The 17,860-nt window shown below is 49.6% G+C and overlaps 1 protein-coding gene across 1 annotated transcript in view; it reads left to right on the top strand.

Moving 5' to 3' along the window:
- COTL1 (coactosin like F-actin binding protein 1) overlaps nucleotides 1–17,860 on the top strand; it is a 52,550-nt gene that overhangs the window by 18,853 nt on the left and 15,837 nt on the right. The window contains exon 3 of the mRNA XM_031002733.3: nucleotides 8,972–9,129. Within this exon, the coding sequence (XP_030858593.1) occupies nucleotides 8,972–9,129 (158 nt within the window). The remainder of the gene's footprint in view (nucleotides 1–8,971; nucleotides 9,130–17,860) is intronic.

Genomic DNA, 17,860 nt, shown 5'->3' with positions numbered 1-17,860 from the left:
GACTGGCTTTGGCGATACGCAGAGGAGACTAGAATCTCTTTGGGGAGAAGGCAGAGGCCCCCAGTCAATGTGGATCCTGTGTTGGGGCTGCCCTGGTGAGAACACTGGGTGCCTCGTCAGAGTCTCTTCCTCAGTGCTGACCTGAGCCTGAGATTTCAAGTTTGGGTGGGAGGGGGAAGGGGGGGAGGGGCAGGCCTTCAGAGCTTAGTGGGGACCATATGCCGTTTGTAACTTTTGGGGAATTATTAGAGCGGCTCATCCTGGTGGCTTTGGTGATTACAGAGAATTCTTGCCTTTACCCCCCTTCCTAGCCCCTTTGTGGTCATCCTCTGTTTTTGTTGTCACTGGGTTTTCTCCCACATCCCCATCCCTTTGACTGCCCAGCAGCTCCAGCTTGATCACCCCCGACCCCGCTTGGACCCCCCCTGCTTGCTCCCCCCCACCCCCGCCGCTTGGTCCCCGCCGCCCCCTCTTGGTTCTCCCGCATGGTCTCCTGCTTGGTCTCCCTGTGTGGTCCTTCCCACCCCTGCTGTCTCTCCTTTACCCCCTCTGGCCTTTCCCTGCCCCATCCCTCTCTCTTCCAGAGAGGTCGGGGTTGGTGGAGGGGGGTTGGGGGGGCGAAGGGGAGGAGGAGGCACAGATGGGGAGGAGGTGGGAGAGGCGTAAAGGCACCTCCAGGACCCGGGGAAAGGTCAGAGGAGAGCCAGGAGAGGGAAAGGCCAGAGAAAAAGAGCACGTAACAGCCACCAGGGCCGGCTGCTGAGTTCACAGCTCTGCGCCAGGCGGTATCCTGAGAATGTTAGGATGCTGATTTGTTGACACAGATGAACTTACTTAGTAAATGAAGGCAGAGAACCTTGAAGAGATGACCTGGGCATTGGACTGAGGCTCCCTTTACCTACGTGCAGGGCCCTGCCTGGGGCTTCTAGGTCCCCACGGGTCCTTTCCAGGAGCCAAAGCTCCATCATTGGCCTCTGATGAGGCTTCATAGAGCAGTGGAAGGAAGGGTCAGGCTCTTTTGAGAGTGGGGTTTTATTAACGTTAAACATAACAGCTGTGTCTTTTCATGAACAAGACTCTCTCTGGGTGGGAAGGGGAGGGCATCCATAGTCTTCAAATCAGGAACATCCAGCTTGCAACTGGCCTGGGCTCTGAGTGCATGACACCGACCAGAAGGAAACCACCGTCCTCAAGATGGGGCTCCTGACCTTGCTGTATCCTCAGTGACGGCGGCCCTGAGATGGGGCTCAGTGTGATGCTATGATATGCATCTGAATCCTCATGGCTTATGGGCAAGCAGAGGAGCTAGAGGCAGCACAGGCAGAAAGGCCTCCTGGTACCCAGGGCTGATGCTCAGTAGCTCTCTTGCTAATGATGGCTGTTCCCTCTCTTGGGGTGTGGGATTTTGGGGAGGGAGCACTGGAGGGACTGTCCTGGTGGTCTTTGATGGGCGTGCTCAGGAACCACGGACTCTGCAGGAAGCTGCTTCGTGCAGTCATTTGCTTAAAATAAAAGGCAGACAGGCAGCAAGGAGGGCGTGGGGGCTGAACTCTGAGCACTTCAGCTTTTCTGCCCTTGAGACCTTTGTCTCGTCCCCTCTCCCAACAGTGCTCACCATTTCCTCTTCTCCACCTCTTCCTCTAAGTCAGTGGGTCTCAAGGTTGGGCAGCCTCAGAATCACCCTGGGGCTCATTCGAGCACAGTTTCAGAGCTCCACTCCCAGTGTCTGGATCAGTAGGGCTGAGTGGAGCCTGAGTACCCACATTTCTAATAAGTTCCTGGGTGCTGTGGTGCTGCTGGTCCGAGGACCACACTTTGAGAACTGCTGCTGTGGACTTCAGCAGCTCTGCAGCGGGCAGGGAGGATTGTGTGGCTCATTCTCACTTCACCTCTCCAAGCCTCGGTTTCTTCATCTGTAAAATGGGACTGCGATCTGTGCTGCCCTCACAGAGGAGAAGAATCTGCAGTGTGCAGATTCTTAGAGTGGGGACCGGCCCCTCATAAGTGCTTAGTAGACTGGGGGCTCAGTTACCTCTCAGACCTTCACTGTCTTCCATCTCTCCTCAAGAAAGACTCACAGAAGGAGTGGCTCCGTGACTGTGTGCCTCGGAGTGCCTCACTCTGAAACCCAGAGCTGGATGCAGAAAGTTGTCCCCATTCTACAGCTGGAACAGCTGAGGCTCAGAGCATGAAGCACCCTCATCTGATGTTCCATAGCTAGAAGGAAGCCAGCTGGGATGCGGCCCTGGCTGGGATGCGGCCCTGGCTGTCTGATCTCTGGAGTTTGTGCTCTTCTAAGTGCGCCAGGTTGCGTTAGCAAACAGTTGTGTGTAAGGGGTGCGAGGTGCCAGGAAATGGCGAGAAACGGAGGGCAGACTCTGCCCACCTTGTTAAGGACAGAGCAGTGGAGAGTTGTGAGGGCAGGGGCTGGTGCGCCAGTGTTCTGTGGTGGTAGCTGAGATCTCCCAGGGAGAGAGTGTCAGGGGAAAGGAGAGGATGAGGTGGAACCCTGGGGAGTGTGTGTGTGGAGACAGAGGGGGTGGAAGAGCCAGGGAGAAAGTAGAAGGCGGGATCAGCGCTCTGAGAACCAAGATGGCACCATGCCCTGGGTGCCTTGGGAAGGGAGAGGTTCAAGGAGGGCAGAATTGACAATGGTGTGAAACGCCACCAGTGGGCATGGAGAAGATGCTGTTGGCTTTGGCCATTAGGAGGCCCCTGTGGACCCCTGAGGGCATTTCACTGGAGAGGCGTTGGGAGGCAAAAAACAGCAATGATTCCCATCAGCCAGCCCCTCAGATCTCATTTCTTTTTCATGTAATCCTCCCAACCACTTTATGAGGTAAGTATTTGACCCATTTTGTGGATGAGGAAACTGAGGCTTAGAGACATTCAGGACTCTGGGCTGCGTCACCAGGCTAGTACATGTGGGGGTGAGTTTCTAAAGGATTCTGGAATTTGAACTTGCACCCTGGACATTGCAGAGAAGGTTAAGGGTATAGACCACTCCCCTGTGCTGAGGGCTCCAGCAGAAGGAGCTCATGGCATCTGTCTCTGGTGCCTGTGTTTGGGTGAAGTCCTGGGTCCCCCATCCCCCACTGGGGTTGCCCAGTCTCCCTGTCTCCTCTGCCTAGACCTGGACTCTCAGCCTCAGTCTGAAGAGATGGACCATTGGCCCTGCTGGGGACCAAGTGGCACAGTGAGGGTGATGGAAAGCCCAGGTACCAACCTTCTTCTGGGCAGTTTTGTCGTCTTAGTGCATACACACACACATACACATACATGTATATATAACACACATACACATACATATATATAACACACATGCACATACATGTATATATAACACACATACACATACACAAATACATGAATATATACACACATATATACACCTGTACTCACAAATGTATGTATATACACACATATACAAACACACCTGTACACGTATAGACACATATTATACACACAAATATATGTATATATACACATACACAAATATATACGCACACACATATCACACTAATATATACATGACGGCGTTTCTCTGTGCCCTTTAGTAGATATGCCAGTGTTCCCGTGTACAGGAGTGACAATAGCCCAAGGCAGACGAGGGAGCCTAGGGCTCCCCACTGCTGATGTGGGGCTGTGACTGCCACTGGGGTTTGTGGACCTGGTTTGTTCAGAAGAGGGAAAGTAACTGAACCAGGGATGAAGAACTGGCGCTTCCCCTTCCACTGCCCAGTGTGAGGTCAAAAGGGACCGAGAACCTCCTTCAGGGTGAGCGGGGTTGGGGAGAGGCCTCCAGTCTGCCGGGCAGCTGCAAAAACGGTGCGCAGACCAAGAGGTTTTCTGTCTCCGACTCAGCTGACCCGTCACTGTCGTGCCAGATCTCTAGCAGCAAACATTTGTAAGCATAACGTGACTCGGATTTTCAAAAACAGGCCTGTCAGCAATCTTGTTGACCAAACCATTGTCGGATAAGCACCCAGCAGTCACCTAGCAAACCATGTCCCTCTTTACCTCACTCCCCCATGATCATTTAAATGACATCAGGCTGTGGTTCTGGAAGGTTCCCAGTGTCCTTGGGGTTGTGGGTGTGACTTACTTATTGTACATCTATCTTGTGCCAGGCCCTGGGCTGGTACTTGGGACACAGGGACAATGCTTGTGGTTCTTCAACAAGAACCTGTGACCCTCCAGGGGCAAAGGGTGTTGCCCAAGGTAGACCTGGGGAGGTCTGAAAGAGGGGAAGGGTGGATGTGGAGGGTTGGAGGTGCGCAGAGCATCGCCGGCATGTGGAGGCACTTGGCAGCCAGCAGAGAGGGCAGACGCTGGAAAAGCCATGGAGCTCCGCAGAGGAGCCAGCCAGAGCCGTGGGAGCGGGCGACACTGAGAAGAGAGGCTGGGAGAGCTGGCTCAGCCCGAAGCCTTGGCCCTGGGCTGAACACATGGTCGAGGTCCCCCAAAACTGCGTTGGCCCAAAGCAGGGCTGGTAACTTACTTCCATGGAGGCTTGGGCCAGGGATGGGTAGTTTGGATCCAAGTCCGGGCTGACCAGTGTGGAAATGGGAACCCGAGAGCGGTTACCATGGAAACAGACTCACCGTGTTCTTTTGCTTGTGAAATGCAGTCGGAGGCGGATGTTCAGCCCCTCCTCCCCCTCGGGTCAAGGCTTCCATTTAATTAAGCACTTTGGTGTTGATGCTCTGACGACACTCCTCAAAACAGAGCCCTGGCTTCCCAGACACCAGGGGGACTGCTGAGAAATGCTCTCGAGCTAAAGCGCTGCTCCCCCACACTCCAAGTCTGCACCAGCCGCCTGTGGCTGCGCACTTTGCACCTTACAAGTGAGGAACTGCCATCTCTTGCACCAGTCTCGTTTCCTGTGCGCTGTGGCCACCTGGCAGCCCCGCCCTGTGTCAGGAGCTTTAGGTTGGAGGTTCCACACTGATGGGCTAGGTGGGTTTTGTAGCTTTCACTTTCAGTCATCATGGTCAACTGATAAGGGAGGCGTGAAATCACTCCATTTTGGAAGGATCCCAAATGTCTATCAACTGATGCACTGATAAGCAAAATGTGCTGTCTCCATGCAATGGAGTGCTGTTCAGCCTTAAAAGGAATGAAGTGGTGACCCGCACACGCGGCAGCAGGGATGAACCTTGGAGATGTGACACTGAGTGAAAGCCAGACCGCAGAGGCCACATAGCGTATTAGTCCATTTCAATGACATGTCCAGCACAGGCCAATCTATAGAGACAGAAAGTGGAAGAGTGGTTGCCAGGGCCTGGGGGAGTGGGGTGGAGAATGGGGAGTGACTGTTCTTGAGGACGGGAGTTCTCGTTGGAGTGATGAAATTAGATAGTAGCGATGATGGCACAATATTGTGAGTGTCCTTAAAGCCACTGAATTGGATGCTTTAAAGTGGTTAAAATGGCCGGGCGCGGTGGCTCACGCTTGTAATCCCAGCACTTTGGGAGGCCGAGGCGGGTGGATCACGAGGTCGGGAGGTCAAGACCACGGTGAAACCCCGTCTCTACTAAAAATACAAAAAATTAGCCGGGTGTGGTGGCGGGCGCCTGTAGTCCCAGCTACTCGGGAGGCTGAGGCAGGAGAATGGCGTGAACCCGGGAGGCGGAGCTTGCAGTGAGCTGAGATCGCGCCGCTGCACTACAGCCTGGGCGACAGAGAGAGACTCCCTTCTCAAAAAAAAAAAAAAAAAGAAAAAGTGGTTAAAATGGTGAATTTTATGTTATGTGACTTTTATCTCAATAAAGAAAAGAACGTGTTTTACAGGTGAGGCAGCCCAGGCTGATGTTTGGGAATTCAGGCACAGTCCCCGGGGCATGGGAGGTGGGGCCCTCACCCCTCGGGGTCTCCTGTGCCCTGGACTCCTCTGTCCTCACCTTCTCACATCCAGTTGGTCACCAGGCCCTGTGGATTCACCTGCGCAGTGTCCCTGAGACCATCCTTCCTTCTATCCCTGCTGCGTTGTTACCTACTGACCCACAGATGGCCATGGCCTGGTGGGGCAGTTCCCTGGAGAAAGGGGGCTGAGCACACACACCCAAGGTGTCCAGGCCCTTGGCTCTGGCCTCACTGTGTTGTGAGTCTGGCCACATCACGTGGCCTCTGAGCCTCCAGCCCTTATCAATGAAGGTGATTTGGACGTTGATGATGAAAGTGGCCATGACGTCTCTACCTCATCTGCCTCCCAGCATTGTTACAAAGACCAAATGAGATGAAATAGAAGCACGTTTTGTAAACTGAAAAGTGCTGTGCCAATGTGAGTGGTGATGATGATCAGTTTCCTTTAAGAAGTAAGTGTTGTGGAGTCCCTGACCCTGGACTGCAGCTAGGATCACGCATTCATGGTCTGCTGAGAGCTGCGTGTTCCTTAGCTCCCGGGGACAAATGGATGACCCGTTAGGCCACCCGGCTTCTTGTTGAAGGCGAACTTGCTGGTTCCCCCCTCTGGTTTTGAGATAATCACCAGGAAGTGAACTTGTCGGCTCCAGGCCCATGTGTCCTTTAGACAGGTGGTTTGTGTCCTTGGGTCTTGGTGCTAACCTACATGCTTTGTGTGGGACTCTGCAGGGACGTACTTAGATTCTAGGAAGAAACGCAGATTGATTTTTTTTTTTAACTCAAAGTGTGATCCTTTGACCAGTAGCATCAGCATCACTGGGAAGCTTCTTAGAAGCGTAGACCCCAGACCTGTTTAATCAGAAGCTGCATTTAAGAAGATTTCCCCAGTGATTCCAATCCACACAATGTTTGAGAAGCAAACATATCGCTCTATGATATCATTAGGTGCCTGAGAAACCCTCACATCAGCAACTAAACGCCCTGAGAAAGCATCAGTTTATGCAAGTGGCTAATACAAGGTGAATGACTCCAAACCAGTGGCATCCCTATGTGCCAGCAACCACCAGTTAGGAACTGTAATGAGATCTTGGTGATAATGGCAATTAAAATAGGAACTATTTGTGAAGTAAGCTGAATAAGGATATGTGATCCCCTCAAGAGGCACAGAACTTTGTTGGAAAACACAAAAGGGGTCCCAATTAAATGGGGACACCAACGGTTTATAGCAGAGGTTCTCAACTGGGGGTGTTCTGCCCCCTTTGGAGGACATCTGCAATGTATGGAGGCATTTTTGTTTGTCATAACTGGTGGGGCCAGGTGAGGGGTGCTGCTCAGCACCCTGCAATTTACAGGACGGTTCCTATCAGAGAGAATGATCTGGCCCCAGATGCCAGTTGAGCTGATGTTGAACAATTTTGGTTTATCCTAGAGGGGTACACATGCACCCGCATGCACACGCACACACATGCAATGCACACATACACATGCACTCACATTTTATTTTATTTTATTATTTTATTTTATTTTATTTTATTTTATTTTATTTGAGACAGGGTCTCAGTTGGCCACCCAGGCTGGAGTACAGTGGCGTGATCTCTACTCAACTGCAGTCTCAACCTCCTGGGCTCAAGTGATCCTCCCACCTTAGCCTCCCTGGTAGCTGGGACTACAGGTGCCTGCCACCGTGCCCAGCTAATTTTTGGGTTTTTTTTTTTTTTTTTTTTTTTTTTAGAGAGGTGATTTCTCCATGTTGCCCAGGTTGGTCTCAAGCTCTTGGGCTGAAGTGATTCTCCCACCTTTGCCTCCCAAAGTGCTGGGATTACAGGGGTGAGCCACCATACCTGGCCAATACACACATCACTTTAAAAATTCAAAAATATCAGGCTGGGCGCGGTGGCTCACGCCTGTAATCCCAGCACTTTGGGAGGCTGAGGCGGGCGGAATACGAGGTCAGGAGATCAAGATCATCCTGGCTAACACAGTGAAACCCCGTCTCTACTAAAAATACAAAAAATTAGCCAGGCGTGGTGGTGGGCGCCTGTAGTCCCAGCTACTCGGGAGGCTGAGGCAGGAGAATGGTGTGAACCCCAGAGGCCAAGCTTGCAGTGAGTCGAGATCGCGCCACTGCACTTCAGCCTGGGCAACAGAGCGAGACTCTGTCTCAAAAAAAAAAAAAATTTCAAGAATATCAAATGATATTTTGATAATACAGAGCAGTGGAGGATGGGGGAACTTAGCATAGTGGATTGTGAAACAAATTTTAAAGTCATGATAATAAAAACAGTGTGGCATTGAAATAAAACTTAATGTGGATCAATGGAACAAAATAGCTCTCAAAGCCATTTTAATAAAAATGACTGTATAAGATAGAACAAGCATAACACAGCCAATGGAAACGTGTTCAGAATTCATTGTTGACCTAATTGCCTAGTCATAAGTGAAATATCCTCGGAGCCATATCCCGGGCCAAATTAAGAGCCATTTTCTTTGTTTCCTCTTCATACCCAGCACCCCCCTTGCCCCAGGGTGGTTCCTGTCTCTCTACAGTGTAGAGTCTCATTCCAAACTGCAAAGATTGAGGCAAAAAGAGTTGATGAATTTCTGGTCTACAAAGAGGATGAATTTCTGGTCCCTAAATAAGATCCATAATTTGAGCCTTTTTAAATTTTTATTTTTAAATTTTTTTGGCTGGGCCCTGGCACTGCTGGCAGCGCCCACATCTGTGCAATGGGCCCACCCAGACTTTGAGCCTTGATTGTAGGAAGGCTGTAGGCGTTGCAGCCAGAAAGGCCTGGGTTTAAATCCCAGCATGACCTTGAATTCCCTCACAACCTTGAAAGTGCCATTTGACTTCTCTGAACCTCCATTTCCCATCTGTGAAATGGGCATGAAGCCTGCAGCACTGTTGCCAGGATTCAGGAGAGTGTGACAAGGGCAGCGGATGAGTGCTTCCCTCCTGTCCTCTGCACTTGGTGCTCCCAGGGAACTGCACTGGTCTCCTGCTGTGCTGCTCCAGGCGCACTCGTGGCTCACAGCCTCTCCCCAGGGACATGACGTTGGGGTGTTTTAACGCAGCACCATGTTCTCTTTTCGCTTTTGGCCACAGATGACGTCCGGTTGTTTGCCTTCGTGCGCTTCACCACCGGGGATGCCATGAGCAAGAGGTCCAAGTTTGCCCTCATCACGTGGATCGGTGAGAACGTCAGCGGGCTGCAGCGCGCCAAAACCGGGACGGACAAGACCCTGGTGAAGGAGGTCGTACAGGTACTGAGTTCCTCCAGAGTCTGGAGGTCACAGCTCACCAAGGGTCACCATCCTGCAAGGAGGGAGAGGGCTGGGTTCGACTCCTGGGTCTGTAGCTTAGCTGTGACTTGGGACAAGCCATGCTGTGTCTCTGCACCAGTAAAGCCATTGGTGAAATGTCACCAGAATTGTTTCAGGATGGTGGCTAGGAGGAGGTAACTGTGTTTACGATCCCACCTATCCCATAACAGAAGCATGGCAGCTGGGTGCCTGCCTCCGTGGGTGGGGCAGGTTGCTTGCTTCTAGAGACGGGGACTGGTGGGGGGACCAGAATAGCGGCCACTACCCTGTGGTGTCCTGGCTGACTGCCGGCGGTGGTTGCAAGGATCCCGTGGGAGAATTCATTTGTACCCTCTCCGAACAGTGCCTACTTTAAGTCTTTTCCATTCTGGCCATTAAAGAAAATGGACATTTTCAATGTCAGAAACTTCCAAGGTTGTTCACTTGGGGTACGGGTAACACGGTCATGTTGAGAAAAGAAAATCTGAACTCCAAAAAGGTAATCCCGGGGTAGGGTAGATGAGGGAGAGAGGTCTTTCCCTACTAAAGGGATCTCCATTTCGCAAAAGGAAGGATTTCTCACAACCCATGAAGTAGGTAATCTCTCCCTCTTACCGCCCCTTTAAACTGTTGTTCAGGTGACCAGAAACAGTGTGTTACACGTCCCTTCAGCAGCTTGTCTGTTACAGAGGGCGGGGGGTACCACTGCCTGTCCTCCACCATGCACATTATTTTAAAGATTCAAAGCAGTGTAATTGGTCCATGATAAAACAAACGTTTAAAAACAATAGACTCAGCTGGGTGCGGTGGCTCACGCTTGTAAATCACAGCACTTTGGAAGGCTGAGGTGGGAGGATTGCTTGGCTAAGGAGTCTGAGACCAACCTGGGCAACATAGTGAGACCCCACCTCTACAAAACCTAACAAAATAAAATGAGCCAGGCATGGTGGCACATGGCTGTAGCCCCAGCTACTTGGGAGGCTGAGGCGGGAGGTTCGCTGGAACCCAGGAGGTCAAGGCTGCAGTGAGCCATGATCGCACCACTGCACTCCAGCCTGGGCAACAGAGCGAGATCCTGTCTCAAAATAAATTAAAAAAAATAAAAATAATAGTCTAATGATGGAAGTGGGTGATAGCTAAAGACACAGGGTTTCTTTTTGAGGTCATGAAAATGCTCTAAAATTGACTATCATGGTGGTTGCACATATCTGTGAATATACCAGAAATCACCAAATTGTCAAAAACAAAAACGGGCTGAGCACAGTGACTCACACCTGTCATCTCAGCACTTTGGGAGGCTAAGGTGGGAGGATTGCTTGTGTCCAAGAGTTCAAGATCAGCCTGGGCAACATAGTATTAATAATACTCCATCTCTACAAAAGAATAAAAAATTAGCCATGTGTGGTGGTGCATACCAGTAGTCCCAGCTGCTTGGGAGGCTGAGGTGGGAGGATGGCTTGAGCCTAGCAGGTCGAGGCTGCAGTGAGCCAAGATCTCGCCACTGCACTCAGCCTGAGTGAGTGTAGTGAGACTGAGTGAGAACCTGTTGCAAAAAGAAAAACAAACAAAAAAATAGGCTATCTGCAATGTGCTATCTTGAATTGGACCTTAGAACAGAAAAGCTGTTGAAATATAAATAAAGTCGGGAGTTTCATTAATTGTAATGTACCAATGTTGACTTTTTCACTGTGACAAATGTACCACAGTAATGTAAGATGTTAACAGTGGTGAAATATGTATGTGTGTGTTAAGAGGAAGGTAATATGGAAACTCGGTACTACCTCTTGCAACTTTTCTGTAACTCCACAGCTCTTCTAAAATAAATGATTATTATTATTATTATTATTATTATTTTTTTTTTTTTAAGAGAGACAGGATCTCACTATATTGCCCAGGCTGGCCTCGAATTCCTGGACTCAAGCGTTCCTACATCTCAGCCTCCGAAAGTGCTTGGATTATAGGCCACCACGCCCAGCCCCAAATAAAACTTTTATTTAAAAAATAACAATATGGCCAGGTGTCATGGCTCCCTCCTGTAATCCCAGCACTTTGGGAGGCCAAGGCAGGCCGATCACGTAAGGTCAGGAGTTTGAGACCAGCCTGGCCAACATGGCAAAACTCTGTCTCTGCTAAAAATACAGAAATTAGACGGGTGTGGTGGTGGGCACCTGTAATCCCACCTACTCAGGAGGCTGAGACAGGAGAATCTCTTGAAACCAGGAGGCGGAAGTTGCAGTGAGCCGAGATCTAGCCTTTTTTGGAGCGAGTCTCCAAAAAAATAAATAAATAAAATAAATAAATAAAAAATAATGGTAGGACATAATAGAGTCCTGTGGTCCCCCTGTCAGTTCCCGCTTTTGGACGTCCCTCCTGGCCACTCTGTGGACAGGCTCGCCTCCTGCCTTTTGGCTTTGCTGTGGTCCCAGCCTACAGGTCACGCTCTCATCTGCAGCTGCTTTTTTTAAGGTTAATGTAATTTCATAAATGATATGGATGCACCACCTTTGTAATTCATGGTTTTCTGGTAGCAGAGTGTCCTGGTTCACAAGTGTACCGTCATGTACTAAATGTTCCCCTGTTCTTGGCCTCTTAAGTTGCTTCCAATTTTTATTTTTATAAAGAATGTTCCAACCAACATTTTAATACATGCAGCTCCTTTCTGTCTTCTGTTGAGTTATTCTTTTAGAAAACAATCTCGGGAGGTGGGGTTCTGGAGTTAAGAGGCGAGATAATCATTTTTAAAAGGTATGGGCATCAGATTGGCTTTGAGTAGTGCTAGCACTGTGCCTGGGACCGAGGAAATGCTGACAAAGGCCATTTGTTTCACATGTAGTCAGCGTTCCTGGTTGACACTGCTGTCTGCACCCTGTCTGGCCTGGGAGCCCTTGTTTTGGAAAACCACTTATTCAACCCTACAGGCTGTTTTTCTCCAGGCCAGTTGGGTTTTAATGGTTAACTAGCTTCCAGGGGTCTTCCGAGTGGCAGCAGGACAGAAAATGAAAAAGAAGGCCTGTTCTGTGGCCAAAGGTCTCCTGCTGAATTCCGCCCGCCGTGCTTGGCCCACTCCTGGACGTCGCCGGGAGGAAAGGGAGCAGAGGGAGGGGGCTCGCCAGGATGTGTACACGGGGCACCACATTGCAGATCTTGCAATTCTCTTTTGTCTTCCCATTTAAAAAATTGTGGTAAAATACAGGCCAGGCGTGGTGGCTCATGCCTGTAATCCTAGCACCTTGGGAGACCAAAGCAGCCGGTCACCTGAGGTCAGGAGTTCGAGACCAGCCTGGCGAACATGGCAACACAATGAAACCCCGTCTCTACTAAAAATACCAAAAAAGTAGCCAGGCATGGTGGCACGTGGCGTGTAGTCCCAGCTACTCGGGAGGCTGAGGCAGGAGAATTGCTTGAAGCCAGGAGATCACCTCAGGAGACTGAGCGGAGATCGCAGTAAGACTCTGTCTAAAATAAATTAAATAAATAATAAAAAATTGTAAAATACAATAACATAAAGTTTACCATTGTAGCCATTTTAAAGTACAATTCAGCTACATTAAACAGAGTCCCAATGTTGTGTAGCCATCACTGCTGTCTAGTTCCAGAACTTTCTCATCACCCCTAAAGGAAACCTCATACCCACTAAGGCAGTCTGCAGAGTTTCTTTCCTCTCTAGAACTCTTCAGTTTGGGTAGGTGCGCCGGTGACTGAGGGGGATTGGAGGAAATTAATTCCCTGCTGGGAACCTTTAGGTGGGAGTAGTGGTGATAATTCATATGTTTGCAAGCTCAAGTAAGTTGAAGCACAAAGAGGAATCGCTTGGCTCTTGGTAGTGGGAAGTGCAGGGGTTTCGGCTTTAGGTGTGGCTAGATCGAGGGCTCACGCAGTATTTTCATCTCATCTCTCAGTTCTGTTTTTCTCTGGGGTTGGCGTCAGGCAGCCTCTGCACAGCCAAAGAAACGGTCCATGCTATGGTGGTCCCTCTGGGTCAGGATCCCAGAAGAGAGAGGCCTCTTTCCTCAGTGTCCGTCAATCTCTTAAGAGGACCCTGATTGGCCCAGCTTGGGTCACGTGCACACGCCTTTGGGCAGGGAGGCGGGGTTTCATGATTGGCAGCTCCAGCGTGATCCCAGTTGTTAGAGAAAGGGATGCTGGTGAATGAAGAAGCGCAGATGTGCATTGCAGTGGGGGAACTGGAATACTGGCCTGAACTACAGGTGCAGGCTCATATTTTGACCATTATCATTTGCATTTTCCACCTCTCCACTTACAAATGTTAATTATCTGAAGCTACTACAAGACCTTACATTTATGCTGCAGTTGCAAATATAGCCATTTAGGTGACAAAGGGTCCATTCTGCTGGTATAATGCTGTCTTTCCACGGCCGCTAAAACCATGCAGAGACTGGCATGCCTATCAGCTTCCCCTCTGCTTCACGGGGATTCAGAGCAGATGTTCTCTAAGGGACCTTCCAGGTGGGCCCATTCCGGGTGCCATGTCTTGGGGACCAGGTCACTTCCCCAGCTGCACTTTTTGCCATCATTTCCATATGAAGAAGTAGTAGATTGGCTTTTAGTTTAAGATTACTGTATTAATAAACCCTTGACTTTTTGATTGTAATAAAGTAATGCACATGCATTCTTGTGCTTTGTGTGAGACGTGGAGGGTGTAAATTAATTGCACGGTCATTGATGTGGAGGAACTTGAATCCAGGGGGGCGATTTTTTTTTTTTTTTGGAGACAATCTCAGTCTGTCACCCAGTCTGGAGTACAGTGGCACAATCTCAGCTCACTGCAGCCTCTGCCTCCCATGCTTAAGCAATTATGGTGCTTCAGCCTCTCGAGAAGCTGGGGATTACAGGTGTGTGTCACCACACCCAGCTAATTTAGTGGAGGGATCTGTATGTCACTAACCACCTGCCTGACCATGGGCAAGTCTCTCCCTCCCTGGGCCTTAGTGTCCTCATTTGTAAAATGAAGAATTGGATGAGTTGACTTGCTGTGTCATATTCTATTTTGGCGTATTCTGGAAATTTTTCTTTTCTTTTGTTTTAATGGAGTAATTTGTTTATGAAGGCATTTTACCTTTAAATGAACCTTATTTTACTTTGCCAAGCGGGAAGGTGTAGTACAGTGGACTTTGGAGCCAGATGGCGTGGGTTCAAGTTTCAGCTCCATCACTTACTGTGTGGCCTTGGGCACATGGCTTACCCTCTCTGGGCTCAGTCACCTGATGTATAAAGTAAGGGCAATATAGTGCCTGCCTTGTAGGGTTGTGGTGGGGATTAAATGAGCAAATATAGGGAAAGTGCTTAGAACAATGTCTTAATTTCTGGGACCCGGAAGTAGTAGCTGTTATTTCCAGTTTTCTGTGTAGACAACACCATGATGCACAGTTCAGGCAAGAAATGTTTCTACACTGTAGATTATTTCCTTAGGAGATGCTAGATACAGGTGCTGAGCTCCAGGACACAGGGCATGAATCTTGTTGTTTACGGATATTGCCAGCCGTCAGCCACACAGGAAGGGTCTGGCCTCACCCACACTTGCCAGCGCTGACCTCAAAAAGCTCATACTTCACCTGTGGCTGGCATACAGGTGCATCAGCATATGGGGAAACTGAGGCCCACAGCAGTGATAGGACCTGCCCTAAACTCACAGTTAATGACTGACAGAGCTGGGGCTAGAGCCTGGAAGAATTAAGAGTGAAGTTCGACTCTGATCCTCTTTAGTCTGTATTCAGAGCCTGAGAAACTGAGAGGCGTCTGTGGCTGGGGGAAAACAAGACAAAACAAGACAAATGCCAGCAAGGCCACGGGGCAGCAGGGGCTGCCAGGCAAGCTGGGCAGGGCGATTGCGATGCCCAGACTCCAGTCCAGGGAATGCGCTGAACGCACAGCACGCACGGCTGGCTGGCCACAGCTGTTGTCTGCCACACAGAAGTACCCGGCTGGTGCCCAGGACAGAACCTCGCTCCTATTGTTCTCGTGTCTCTGCAGGATTGTGGGGACAATGCAGTGATGGCTGGTAGTGACCTGCGATGTGCCAGGGCCAGGCTCTCTTGATTTAGAGCCATGCTTGGTCAATGCTGCATCATGCTTGTCTTGCAGGATGGGTTCATTCACTTGATCGTTTTATTTATTCTTTAACATAATATGAACGTTCACAGAGCCAGGAATCCAGAAGGCGTGCAGCTCAGCTTTCAGGAACAGAGGACAACAGAGGCTGCTGCCTCCAAGGAGAAGTGGAGGTGGGAAGGACGGACGTGCCAGGGATGGTGTGAACTAGCCAATTGGAGTCTATTCTGATGGCTTCTGAGCCCCAGGACTAACCAGGCTTAGTGGCGCACACCTGTAATCCCAACACTTTGGGAGACCGAGGCAGGAGGATTGCTTGAGCCCAGGAGTTGGAGACCAGCCTGGTCAACATAGTGGGACCTCGTCTCTACTAAAAACAAAAAAAAAATTAGCTGAGGCATGGTGTCGCATGCCTGTAGTCCCAGCTACTCAGGAGTCTGAGGTGGGAGGATCGCTTGAGCCCAGGAGTTGGAGGCTGCATAAGCTGTGCTCGTGTCATTGCATTCCAGCCTGGGTGACAGAGGAAAACCCTGTCTCAAAAATAAGTAAAAAAATAAATAAAAAAAAATAAACCCCAGGGGCAGGATCGGCTTCATTTCTGGGACCAGATTTAGCCACCCCTCCCCTCTGAGGGCCTCTTTTGGGTACCAATGTGGCAATAGTATGAATAACAGTAGTTTTATGTGCCTAACACTCTGTGAAGGACTTTCCGTGTATTAAATCATTTGTCCTTCACGAGGCCAGGTCTGCCACTTGCCCTGTTTTATAGATGAGGAGCTTGGGATCTGAAGGAGCTGAGTAACTTGCTCAAGGTCCACGTGCTTGGACGTGGCAAAGCTATGCCTGGAATCCAGGCTGTGGGCTCAGAGCCCCGACACGGCCACTTCACCACACTGCACATTTCCCAAGCCTTCTGGCACCAGGGAAGAGGTTCGAAGGCCGCGAGCAGGGCTGGACGCTCCTTTTGTAGACTCGTGTTGCACATGAAATTAGTTTTTAAATTTCCTGATTCTCGATCTTCCTTGATGGTGGAAACTTTAAACTGGAACGTGAGCTTTGTTGCTCTGTGCTTACTTTAAAAAAATGCTGCTGCGTGAAATGGAGAAAGTTACGGCATGTAGGGGAGTGAGACTCAAGTTGATATTCTGGCTTCATCAGCTCACAGGTGTAGGACTTTGGGCAGGTATTTATCACTAGAGTTTCCGTGTTTTCACTTAGGAAAAAGAGAATGTAAAATTTCACAGAGTGGTTGGAATGATTAAAGAAAAGCAGTGGGTGTGAAAAGGGCTTCTCCATTTTGATGCCTGGTGAACTATTCATCCTTCAAAACCCGGATTTCTTACCCCATTCTCCTACCAGCCTCAATCAGAATTAATTGTGCCTATATCTGTATCTACTATGGTCTAGATAGTATTATAATTAAGGAATTATAATTAAGTAACTAACAAGGAAAGAATCTCCTAAAAGGCAGAAGCCATGGCTGCTTTGTGATTGTACTCCTAGTGCTGGAAGATTACTGTGTGCTAGCACATAACAAGGGCTAAGAAATGAAGAAATGAGGCCGGGCGCCATGGCTTATGCCTGTAATCCTAGTACTTTTTGAGGTTGGAGCAGGTGGATTGCTTGAGCTCAGGAGCTTGAAACCAGCCTGGGCAACATAGTGAGACTGCATCTCTATTTTAGAATAATTTTTAAAAATTAAGAAATGGGCTGGGCGCAGTGGCTCATGCCTGTAATCCCAGCACTTTGGGAGGCCGAGGTGGGTGGATCACTTGAGGTCAGGAGTTCGCGACCAACCTGGCCAACATAGTAAAACCCCGTCTCTACTAAAAATACAAAAATTAGCTGGATATGGTGGCATGTGCCTGTAATCCCAGCTACCAGCTACTCGGGAGGCTGAGGCAGGAGAATTGCTTGAACCCAGGAGACAGAGGTTGCAGTGAGCCGAGATTGCACCACTGCACTCCAGCCTGGGCAACAGAGCAAGACTCCGTCTCAAAAAAAAAAAAAAATGAAGAAATGTATCTGCTCATGTAGGCTCTTTGTGTATTACCAGGACAGAAGCTTATAAATGCTCAGTAACTGTTCTCTGCATTAAATTAAATTGTGGAAGCTAATTACACTCAGGGGACTTGGGGCTAGGTTGAAATTTCCAAATCTCTGCTTCCGTTTCAATAGAAAGCAGGAGGCTGAGCACAGTGGCTCATGCCTGCAATCCTAGCACTTTGGGAGGCCAAGGCGGGTAGATCACCTGAGGTCAGGAGTTCGAGACCAGCCAGGCCAACATGGGGAAATCTCATCTCTACTAAAAATACAAAAATTAGGCTGGGCATAGTGGCACACGCCTGTAATCCCAGCTACTCCGGAGGCTGAGGCAGGAGAATCGCTTGAACCCAGGAGGAAGAGGTTGGAGTGAGCCGAGATTGTGCCACCTGCACTGCAGCCTCGGTGACAGAGTGATACTCCATCTCAACAACAACAAGAAAAAATTAGAGAAAGCAGGAGTGAGAGCTGACTGGGGCAGCCAAGAGAACCTACAACCCTCCATGGGATGAGATTTACGAGGCTGCTGCTCCCCCTTGCAAAGCATGAGTTACCACTTAGCACTCTGCGGACCATCCAC

The sequence above is a fragment of the Gorilla gorilla genome, chromosome 18, assembly GCF_029281585.2.
Source record: "Gorilla gorilla gorilla isolate KB3781 chromosome 18, NHGRI_mGorGor1-v2.1_pri, whole genome shotgun sequence".
Classification (NCBI taxonomy): domain Eukaryota; kingdom Metazoa; phylum Chordata; class Mammalia; order Primates; family Hominidae; genus Gorilla; species Gorilla gorilla.
The sequence above is the reverse complement of the archived record's forward strand: the minus strand, read 5'-3'. Positions and strand labels throughout refer to the sequence as shown.